Source organism: Grampus griseus (assembly GCF_964374135.1).
Source record: "Grampus griseus genome assembly, chromosome: 6".
NCBI classification, from domain to species: Eukaryota; Metazoa; Chordata; class Mammalia; order Artiodactyla; family Delphinidae; genus Grampus; species Grampus griseus.
Window position 1 is genome coordinate 101017217 of NC_139000.1, and position 12442 is coordinate 101029658.

At 35.7% G+C, this 12442-nt stretch overlaps 1 protein-coding gene across 1 annotated transcript in view; it reads left to right on the forward strand.

The window, feature by feature from the left end:
• ADAM28 (ADAM metallopeptidase domain 28) overlaps window positions 1-12442 on the forward strand; it is a gene marked incomplete at both ends in the record, with an annotated part of 77564 nt that overhangs the window by 47074 nt on the left and 18048 nt on the right. Inside the window, 5 exons of the mRNA XM_082656930.1 lie at window positions 307-385; window positions 6553-6661; window positions 7586-7664; window positions 8421-8477; window positions 8949-9011. Coding sequence (XP_082513056.1) covers window positions 307-385; window positions 6553-6661; window positions 7586-7664; window positions 8421-8477; window positions 8949-9011 — 387 coding nt within the window. The remainder of the gene's footprint in view (window positions 1-306; window positions 386-6552; window positions 6662-7585; window positions 7665-8420; window positions 8478-8948; window positions 9012-12442) is intronic.

Sequence of the window (12442 nt, forward strand, 5' to 3'; positions counted from 1 at the left end):
GTTTCCCCAAGCTTGCTGAATCTTGTGTCATTTTAGGTCAGACAGTTTGGATGATGTTAAAATAATGTTTCAGCGTTGAATGATTAAAATTATTATCTAACTCCTCACTAGTTTTATTCAATGAAAAATTCCTTCAAAGAACCTAGTACTGAAATTACTATTACTGATTCATACATTACGTAGACAGCTGAAAGGCTACAGAGCAGAGGTTATTCTTTTTTTGGAATGGACTTAATTATGGATGAATCAACCCTCGGGTTGGGGATTAGTCCAGTGAGAAAACTAACAGGATCATTGCTCCTCTAGGTGTGTGACCACGAGCTCCAATGTCAGTGTAAAGAAGGATGGGCCCCTCCTGATTGCGGTGCTTCTTCCATGGTCTTCAGTAAGTAATACTGCACATCTAATGTGAGAAAATTACTCTCCTCTTCCAAGCTTTTATTTCCTGTTATGTAAGATTTCATTGTCTTTTTTCCACTTCTCTTGGAATTCCTATTCTGTAGATATTGAATCCACAATATTAATCCCCAAAGTTTCTACAGCAATTTTTTAATCATATTTTCCACATTCTTATGTTTTTGTGCTACATACAAAAAGATTTCTTGACATTTTATATTTGTCATTTTATTTTAATTTTCCGAATTTTCTTGCTTTATGATTGTTCCATTTTCATAGCAGCCTTGACTGAATGTGTACTAGATATAATATCCTCATAAAACTCTAAGAATATGACATAATTTTTGCAGGTTCACTTTGTTCTCTAGATTGTTTCTTTTGAGTCGAGTTGTTTTGTTTTTTCACCCTGTCTCTTTTATTTCCCTGGGCTGTTTTTCTTCAGTATGTATGATCCTTCTTTCAATGTGGGATTAGGTTGACTTGCTCTTTATAACTAATAATAATAAAATCTTTTCTTATTTTTTGGCCATTTGGATTTTGTTTTTTGCAAAGCATCTGTTCAAGCCATTTTGTTTATTCTTCTATTGGGTGTCTCCCCTGACCCCTTAATAACTTGTGTAAGTTTTAATATATTCTTGATATAAGCTATTTTTTCAGTTATATATGCTGCAAATAACTCCCTTCATTCTGTGTTTTCTCACTGTCTTCGTGATGTCATGTGATTAAAGAAGCTTTTTTTAATTATTATTATTTTTAAAATCTATTTTTGGCTGCGTTGGGTCTTTGTTGCTGCATGCGGGCTTTCTCTAGTTGCGGCGAGCAGGGGCCACTCTTCGTTGCCGTGCGTGGGCTTCTCATTGCGGTGGCTTCTCTTGTGGAGCATGGGCTCTAGGCGCGCGGGCTTCAGTAGTTGTGGCTCACGGGCTCTGGAGCACAGGCTCAGTAGTTGTGGTGCACAGGCTTAGTTGCTTCGTGGCATGTGGGATCTTCCCGGACCAGGGCTTCAACCCGTGTCCCCTGCATTGGCAGGAGGATTCTTAACCACTGCACCACCAGGGAAGCCCTAAAGAAGCTTTTAATTGTAATGTAGTCAATTTGTTAATCATTTCCTTGATTATTAGTTTTTTTTCTTTTTGTGTCCTTTTTAAGGACAATTTTCCTATCCTGAAGTTATGAATGTATACCCATATATTATGTTCTAAAAAGGATTTTTGTATTGCCTTTTCAAATTTAAGTCTATAATGTATCTGGAATTATTTTGTGTGTGATGCACACAAAGTGTGCAATTTCATAATAACAAAAGTGTTAATTCACTGGGAAGACATACAATTCTAAACTTTACTGTAGATAAGAGCATGGTCTCAAAATATATAAGTATTGATAGAACCAGAAGTAATAGCCAAATTCAGAGTTATAGTGGGAGATTTTAACACTCTTGACTCAGTCATTGGTACAACAAACAAACGAGGTATCAGTAAGGGTTAATATATTACACACAGTTAACAAACATGGCATTAAAAACATATGGAAAACACTGCACATAAGTGCAGAACACATATTTTTGTGTTCACAGACAGAACACTTACAATATGGGCTTATGCTGGGTCATAGAGCAAGTGTCAACGAAGTGTTCAATTTCGTTTTTATCTCAGCTAGATGCCCAGTTGTCACACCATTATTCATGTCATAAATGACTTTCTAATAAAGCACGTATGTCCATGCACGTGTGTTGTTCTGGGATATCTGTTCTTTGCTGGTGGCCCTATTTGGCTATCCTTATGCCAGTATAACACTCTTTTATTATTGTATCTTTAAAATAATTTTGTTATCTTATAGGAGATCCTTTAACATTGTTCTTCAAGAATGTCTTGGCTATTAGCTTTTGTGTTTCCACATATATTTTATAATCAGATTCTCAAGTTACACACACAATTCCTGTTGGGATTTTAATTTAGTGTAAACTACAGCTATACATTTACTTGCAGAAAATGAGCATATATAAAATATTGAATTCCAAACCTATTGACATGAAATATCTATCCATTTACTTAGTCTTCTTTAATTTTGCCCAATAATAGTTAATGGTTTTCACCACAGAAATTTTACATATATTTTGTTTGATTTGTTTTATAAGAAATTAATTTTTATTGTATTTTTAAATGGTATTTTTTGAAAAAATATTTTTCAACTATTACTAGAATATAGAAGGTCAACTAATTTTTGTATATTTATTTTTATATCAAGCACGTCTGCTAACCTCTCTTAATAATCTTAGTAATTTATTCGTAGATTCCATTAGATTTTCTACATATTCAATCATTCTGTTTCAGAAAAATGACAGTTTTGCTTCTTCTCTAATCTTCACCATTTTAATTTCTCATACTTGTTTTCCTTCACTGAGTAGTACTCTTGTGCAATGCTGAATAGAAATAGAGATAGCACGCCTCTTTGTTTCTTTCCCAATCTTAGGAAAGACTTTTAGTATTTCGCCCTGTTATCTGAAGGTATTCTGTACATATTGGATCCTCTTCATTAGATCAAGAAAATTCACTTCTATTTCTAGTTTGCTAAGAATTTTACCAAATACTTTTTATTTATTGGTTAAGATTTTTACCTCTTTACTGTGTTGGTATTGCAAAATAAATTGATTGATATTTGAACATTTATCTAACTGTGCATACTTTGGATAAACCCAACATGGAAATAGCTCTCACGGATACTGATGGATGATGTTTGCTATTATTTCATGTTCATGAGCGATGCCTGTACTTGCTAAATTTGAGTATCATGGTTATGCTAGACATATTAAATGAAGTGGAGCATTTTCATTCATTTAAATTCTCTGGAAGAGTTTGTATAAGAATGGAAGACTCTTTCCTTAAATATCTGGTAGAACTTGTCAGTAAGCCATGTAGGCCTAGAATTCTGGACAATATTTTAGTTAAAGATTCAGTGTCTTTAGTAGCTCTAAGACCCTTCAGGTATTTAATTTCTTCTTATGCAAGTTTTACTATATTATATTTTTCTTAGACATTTACCTACTTCACCTAAATGTCAATGTTTTGGTTTAAGATTGCTCATAATACTCACTTATCTTTTCAATATCAATAGTATCTGTAGCATTGTTTTTTCTCTTTTTTTATATTATCCTAACAATTTTAAAAATTTAACTTTTTTTTGCTATTTCAATTTCTACTTTATACAATTCCATTTCCTTAAGTTTATTTCATCTTTAAAAGAAAAATCTTGAAAGGAATCTTTGGCTCATTAATTTTCAGTTTGTAGACCATATCGTAATTGGTGTTTTCACCAATTTGTTTCAAATTATTTTCTATTTGCTTTCTTCTTTGGCCCTTGAACTGTTTAGACATCTATTTCTTAACATACATGCATATGGAGATTTTCTAGCTTCTGTTAAATTAATACTTAGCATAATTACATGGGGATCAGAAAACCTACTGTGTTGAGAATATGCTGAAATTTGTTGACACCTGCTCTATGACCCAGCATAAGCCCATATTGTAAGTGTTCTGTCTGTGAACACAAAAATGTGTTCTGCACTTATGTGCAGTGTTTTCCATATGTTTTTAATGCCATGTTTGTTAGCTGTGTGTAATATATTAACCCTTACTGATACCTCGTTTGTTTGTTGTACCAATGACTGAGTCAAGAGTGTTAAAATCCCCCACTGTAACTGTGAATTTGGCTATTACTTCTGGTTCTATCAATACCTATATATTTTGAGACCATGCTGTTATCTACAGTAAAGTTTAGAATTGTATGTCTTCCCAGTGAATTAACACTTTTGTTATTATGAAATGCTTTTTTGTATCGCTAGTCTTCTTGCATTTTAAAGTCCACAGTTCCTGGAGAAAAATATAGCTGTACCATATTTCTCTTGGTCTCTTTTGCTTTGGTATAACTTTTTCTTCATACTTTTACTTTCATCCTTTCTGAATCCTCATGTTTTATATCTGTCTCTCATTTTAAAAAATAGATATATTTTAAAATTTTAGTCTCAATCGTTTTTTAAAAACAGTCCATTCAAGTTAAATGTAATTACTGATATATTTGGGTGTAATCTACAATCTTATTATATGCTTTTTATTTGTCCTGCCTGGTTCCTGTTCCTTTTTCTCTCGATTCTTGTTTTCTTATGGACTTACTGAGGATTTTAATCACTTCATTTTTATTTTTATTAATTTGGAGATTATACATTTATTTTATATTCTTTTTGTGGTCAGCATAAAAATTTCCATTTTATTATTTTTAATAGAGACTTTACTTTTTAGTGCAGTCTTAGGTTCACAGTAAAACTGAGCAGAAAGTACAGTGATTTCCCCTATATCCCTGCCCCACACATGCACAGTCTCCCACCGCTAACACCCCCCAACCAGAGTGGAACATTTGTTACAATTAATGAACCTACATTGACATGTGATTATCATCCAAAGTCCACAGTTTACATTAAGGTTCATTCTTGGTTTATTTACTTTTCATTCCTTTCTGCATTTCTGAGCTTCCTTTTATGATCGTTTTCCTTCCTGTGTTTCTGAGTTCCTGCTTTCTCACTCCAAAGTAATTTTCTCTCACTCCAAAATATTTTCCCCCTATTTCTTCAGCACTTCTGTGCTTTTAGGAAGATTTTTTTTTAATTCATTAGTTGTTTTTAGTGAGAGAGCTAGTCCAAATTTCCTAGACCACCATTTCCAGAAACAGAAAGGGCTGTAATTTTTGTTCAATCACTGACATCTTCAACTGTAAACCTGCTTCCTTTTATAGTACTCTCCATCTGCCTGATGCCCCGGCTTTACCTCTAGACCACATCCTTTCAAACTATGGATGTCTGTGAAGTACTGCCAAGTTCCTCTTTATTTCCTCTGGACCGTGTCACTCTTTTGAAAATAGCTATGATTCTGTTGTTAGTGCAAGTACACTTTTAAAATTCTGAACGCATCTATACTGTTTCTAACACAGATGCTTCAGAACTTTATTTCCTTTGACGTTTTGGGTAGGAATTTTTATGGAGGGCAGAGAGTATTAGGTATTTGAACTGTTATTATCTTACCTAGAATTCTACTTCTGAGGTCTCTATCTCTCTGCACGCATGTGTGCTCACACTTGTGAACTTTTCTTGCATTTATGCAAAAATCATTCTTATTATTCATTTACTGATCTCCGCCATCTCTGTAATAAGAGAGCAGTAGCTGTTTGCATTGCTCTTCAAACTTGTACCTCCTGGTCTTTGTGCTTTCAGATTATTATAAGAGAAATGAATACATGAGATAGCAAAAGATTGAAGTTGCATTCATTAATTAGATTAGTAGGTAAAAAACACCCTATAAATCAAAAAACTTTGTTAGAACCATTCCCCAGTTCACAAGGTCACATAATTTTTTTGTCCATAATAATTCCACTATAGAGCAAACGTCAGCAGGACACTCACTTATGTCCTGTCTATCTATCACTTATCAGTTATCCATCAATTCTCTTTTTCACGTCTCAGCTTCTTACTTGCTACTAAGAGGAATATGATTTCAAGTCTTCAGATTCTTTTCACTGGTTTTATTCCAAGGCTGAATTTTAACAATGTTTCCCTCCTCTTCCGCATCCTCCTTACTTCATATTCTTTCAGCCCTTTGTTTTCAATTTATTACAAACATCATCCCTTCTAAGAATTCCCAGTAGTATGATGCTTTACCTATCTCATGTAAAATGTTCTCCCTAGACATCCTCTTAATTTCTTCTATCTAAATAATATTACAATAATCATTATCAAAATATATTTTCATTTTACTGGCTATGAGAGATGTTCCAGGGACTGCATGTCCTTTGGGGAAAAGGTAGGCGGAGTTTGTGATAAATAAATAAGGGGGCTTCCCTGGTGGCGCAGTGGTTGAGAGTCCACCTGCCAATGCAGGGGACACGGGTTCGTGCCCCGGTCCGGGAAGATCCCACATGCCGCGGAGCGGCTGGGCCCGTGAGCCATGGCCGCTGAGCCTGCGTGTCCAGAGCCTGTGCTCCACAGCGGGAGAGGCCACAGCAGTGAGAGGCCCGCATGCCGCAAAAAAAATAAAATAAAGAAATAAGGACCAGTGTGATGTATACTTGTGAATTTCCCCTATTCTCACGAGGCCCTCGTTCTCCTGGCTGCAGATTTCTCCATCGTGGTTGAGGTGCTGTTCCCTGTGGCTGTCATATTTGTGGTGGTTGCTATAGTAACCCGATACCAAAGCACCAGAGGAAAGCGGAAGGAAGTCCGGAGGTAGGCATTATCTTGCCTTGGGGACGTTTTTGGCCTTTAATTCACTTTAAATGTAAGGACCCAAATTATCCAATTTAATTTTAGTTTACTTCAAATACTCAGAAATAAGTACAGATACATTTTTCTTGGACCAGAGGCTAGTTATTCTTTTTATTGGGAAATTCTTCACAGTAAGATCTCCTTTTTCTCTTCTATTAATCACCGTTTATAATTAATAATAACTCTCATTATTAAAGATGTTTATGCTCATTATCCAAATACAGTATCTAAAATGTATCGCTCATAGCTTTATGACAAGCACTCTGCTTAGCCCTTTTACGTGTGTCATTTAATCTTCATAAGGAAATAATAGTTACTATTATTCCCATTTTATAGATGAAAAGGTGTTATAGATTGATCCTCACAACAGTCCTGCAAGGCCAGGCACTTCACTTTTTTACTGATGTGGAAACAGAAGCTCAGGGAGATAAACTAACATGTTCAGAGTCTTACAAAGTAAGTAATGGAGTCTAGGTTTGCACATAGATCAGTCAGTCAGTCTTTCAAAGATAATCTTGACACTACAGTCTCTTTCTAGCATTTTTTAAAAATTGATTTATTCACCCAGAATGGGCTTTTAATAAATACTGAATGAATAAAACAAATCTTTAAGTAAATGGCATAATTTAGATAAAAGTTGGATTCAGCATCTTCATTATTAGGTTTCAGGGATTGGTAGAGAAAGAATGGAAAAGAAAATTAGTGGTAATGATTATTAATTACAAGACAAGGAAACCTGCAGGATGCCCTAGGGAGCAGATGAAAACCCAGTCAACTACCAAGTATGAAACAATGGGCAGAGGACACTAGCAGACTTCTCTTGAATCTCCCTCTCACGGGGAAGGAATTTCTAAGTCAGTTTATATGATACGCTTTCACATGCAGGCCACTGTCTACCACTGACACCGGGCCACACAAGCAGAAGAGGAAACCACAGACGGCGAAGGCTGTTCAACCCCAAGAGGTGAACCGTAGTCTGTACTGTGTTTGCCCTGGGTCCCAGTTTGTGATTCTCTCACTCTTGTCCTGACCAGCTAGCTGTCATTTCTACTCAGCAGTGTTTTACAAATCCATCTCACTAGTTAGTATGTAGCAAGGACTGTGGGCTCTGAATTACACATTCAGAAAGTTCACCTTTGCCTTTTGTTCCATGCAAAAGAGTCTCTCTACAATTCAGGGGCTGCTTTGCTGGGGTTCACAAAATGCAAAGAGAATAAAGAGAAAGGGGAGGGCAGATGCCAGCTCTCTCTCCTTTTCTCTCTGTGGGATTCTAGGTTGATTCCTTATTCCTTTTGCAATATCCCAATAATGACAATAATATGTATACTTGTATGACAACACCTGTAATATGTATAATCCTTAATGCCCTAGTTGTGTCCTGCAAGTTTAAAAATTTAAGTGGCAATTGCCTAATGACAATGACATTGGTAATAATGTTTTTGATGGAAACTTACCCATCTCTGATAGCTCTGTACACAGCAGAATGCAGCAGCTGGGCCTGTGATTTTCCATCCAATCTCTTAGTGTCATCTTAGTTCTGAGCTCACATCAGAAAGGGCTGCTTATTTGGAAGCTGAAATTAGGACACTGATCATTTTTTAAAATTTATTTTTATTGAATGAAGCATTCTTTAAATTCTATAGTGCTTTACAATTTTCAAAGTTTTCACACACATGATTTCATATAAACCCATTTTAAAATTTTATTTTTTTCTTTTTAGATGAAGCTTGACACACCTGATCTTCTGGCAGAGGAGGATGCGCCTCCAGCTTCTGTTGTGAGTTGGTAACGTCTCTTAAAAATCCCTTCCAATCTAACCTCAGGGGAACGCTAGTGAAAGACATAACCCACAATGCCCAATTATTTCTTCAGGAGAATGTTCAGATATGTGTGAATATTCATAGAAAATATGGATTCTTCTGCAAAACGTTTTGAAAAGACGAAATACGAGCTTGCCTTTCCATTATACTACTAAATTTAACCCTTCAACCTGAGTTACTGGGTCTGAAAAGCTAATTCATTGAAGAAGAGAACCGATCTGCTTCATAGAATGCCATCTTCATCATATGTCTGTTGGCATTGAGCTTGTTTCTGAACTGCATGTGCGCCCCTTAGTGAAAGCAATTAAATGTACAGGTTTAGAAGATTCCTAGTTCTCCGTTTCTGAAAGTGATTTAAGCCTTTCCGTTAAGCACACCTGTTTTCGAGGCCCCATTTTTTAATTTTTTTTTTTTTACCTTCTTACTAGCTAATTACGAAGCCAGATTTTTCTCCACCGCTGATTCCTACATCTGTGTCATTCTCTTTCCTTGTAAGTATCAGATGGTCACTGGTGGTGTTTTAAATGTCTCTGGTGCCCAATGTGAAGGGTGTCTTCAGATCTCTGGGTTCCCTTTCAGGATACGCTAAGCTAACCTGAGATATCATAGCCCATAGGAATATCTGAGAAAGAAGGCCTACTCACTATCTACAAATTAGAATGGCTATTAATTTTTTTACTGTTAAAAATAGTTCTACTGTTACATGATTGTTAAGAAATGATAAATGGTTCTGCTGCAGAAGTTGAACTGTCTCCTTCACAGGTTAGTTTCTAGACGCTCTTTTTGGAGGATACAAAATTGTATTATAAATTAGACTGTACTTGTTTATTCTAGACAGAATAAGGTCTATATTATTCACAGTGTTCTAGAGGAGGAAGGGTATGAAAAACGGAGCACATGAAGGCACACCCAGAATAAAGGCCAAGCACTCATGAAGCAACAGGTAGAGTCATTCGCTCAAGTGGATCCTGAACATACTCCCCTCATACTTGGTACTTTGTTGTGAGTACATGAGAAGGAATTAAAACTTAAGGTCCTTTTTTTCAATAATTTTTACATTTTTGGTAGGAAAACAAATCATATGCATATGGAGCACTTAACTCCTCATATATTACGTGTGCCAAAGCAGGCAATACTACTGAGAGAAGTATGGCGAGGGGACAATGAATGGGGTAGGAATGGGAAAGTAAGAGGAAGGTCCATTGACTAAGTGGTTGGAATTTGTACTGGACCCTGAGGGTTGGGTGGAAGTTAAAATAAGTGACAAGGAGGTAGGAAGGATTTAAATAAGGAAATAAGTAAGTAATAATGAGGAAATAAATAAGAAATAGCAAAGATGGGAACTGCACAACATTTCTAACGCCCTCCCATTATTTTTGTCCCTAATATAGCATAAAGACATAAAAGGACTTTCCTCTGCTGTTTTCAAGGATAAGCCAATGTCTGCACTTAAAGTAAGAGATCGATAACCAAACTATTCTAATCTTGTAGCCCTCCTAGAATCAAGGACAGAAGTGCTAACCATGTCTTCCTAGAAGATGCTCACTAAGGACCGTGTCTATATGAGTATATTTTGGGTTCTAGTATATGTCTTCCTTCTGAGCTTGGACAAAAACCAAGAGAAAGAAGACGTAAGGGTCTTTGCTAGAAAGTGATGATGACCCCAATATTCTTTGTTTTCTCAGAAAAATTACCCAGGGATAGTGAGAGGGAGAAAATTCTCCACAGAAAAATTACTCAGCATGGCATAATTCTTCTCCTGATGCCCCACCCTCTACAACTGATAAGTGGCCAGGTGGATAGTTGAATCCCAGTTGTGATGTTTTTCTCTCCTTTCTCTACCCTCTTATGTTTCCACTCCTTCACTGTGAAGTATCAAGCTACAGAATAGCAAGAGTGACTACAGATAAATCATTTTAATTTCTTAATAGTTCAAAATTATGTAATATCTAAGTTTTTAGGGAAAGTTCATTATTTAAGAGTTCTGTCTTTTTTTAGGGCTCCAATCCAGAAGTCTGAAGTAACAGCTAAACAAGGATTGGTGGGTAAATGATCAACTTAGAAGACTGGACCATCTGGATGGAAGAGAAATGTACTAATATTGCTCTTGACACTCAAGGACGTTACTATTTCTTGATTATACTTTGAAGACATAAAACTTTCAAGAGAGACATACTCTTGATAATATTTGTATGAATTAAAATTTTCTGTTCTCTATACTCACGGGAAAGAGGATGGCTCTAAAGAAAGTTACAAAGCTGAAATCTCTAATTAGGTGAATTTCCTAACCTTTCCCACCCCTGCTTTTTTACTGTGATGTTGACTAATATTTGTTAAAGGGTTTTGAGCACCTTGATTTCCTCATTCAGTAGGAATTAATTCACCCTCTAATGAAATGAAAACAAAAAACAAGAAATCACAGGAAACTGGGAAGGATGGGAGAAAATTGTATACTCCTCATTGGATGACTAGCAATAGCTTAACTGTTTTAACCCTGAAACTGTCAAATTAGAACCCTCAGTTACAAAGAAAATTATACAGACATTCTCTGGTTTATATCATGTCTTCTTCCTACCCTACATTATCTTCTCGAATTCTTATTAGCTGTGTCATTGGAAGTTTACTACAACTGATTAAGACTTTATTAATTAAATTGTTTTTTCATAGAAATTTGTATAATTCAGTTACTGGTAAGCTTAAAGTGAACATTACTTTCTAAGTAGTTTTAGTAGAAACTTAGTAGTACTTTCTAACTAAGTTTTAGTTAAATAAATTAATAACGTAAACCAGAAGTTGTAAACTGCTGACCAGCAGGATGTGTCTGGACTGCAGATTTATTTTATTTGGCCTCAATGATTTTGGCCAAAAAGTATTTTTTCATGTTTTGAATGTATTGCCAATATTTAAAACTTGGGAGATCCTGCATAAACATCCAGATCTCCAGCATTTTAAAAGTAATCAAATGGTTTGTCAACACTGGAATCACATTGCCCACAGCAACCATCAGCTTAGCTGACTGGTGATGGAACAAACATTGTAGGTTGCCTTACCAAAAACTCCTTTCTTGCTTTTCAGAAGCCAAATTTTGTTCAGTTTTCCATATGCATTTCCATTTTCATGCATGCATGAAGAGATAATCTCTGTAATAACCTATATGGGAAAAGAATCTGAAAAAGAATAGATAAATGAATATGTATAACTAAACACTTTGCTGTACACCTGAAACTAACACAACATTGTAAATCAACTATACTCCAATATAAAATAGAAAATTAATTAAACAAAAAAAGACAATCCTAACTCCATCTCCTGGATACATTTCTATCATCACTCTAAGTCAATCATAATAATCTCATTTCCTTTACCAGTGGTTGATTGATTGATTTAGAGGTAAGTGTATTAACCCACCCTACCCCCATCCCCCCCCTTTTTTGCCAATGGGCAAGACAGGAGATATGCTGGGGAATTTCTAGGAAAGATATCCTTGTCCCTTCTGGCTATTTGGATATCCTATCTGGTACTGTTGCAGCCATGTTGTTGTGATTATGAGGGCATGGCTGATATATACTGAATAAGATAGAGCAGAAAAATGAAAAGAATAAAACCTGGTCTTTTAATGATGTCATGAACTGGTAGATTAGTAACTGCCTGCATCACCGTGTACTTTCTTGGGACTTCTGTTGCATGACCAAGAAAATCTTCTTATTGTTTAAGCCATTTCAAGTTAAACGTGCTCTTATTTGTGACAGAAGCCATCCTGACTAATAAAGTAGCTGCTCCTATTATTAGGGCACATGTTCCACTTCACCATCACCGCTATAGATCGCTTCCAGAAAAAGACCTTCCCTTGCCAATGACAACTTTAGACATCGCTTAGCAATTAGCCCTGGACAGTCTGCTATTCTGCTCAACACTAATACAA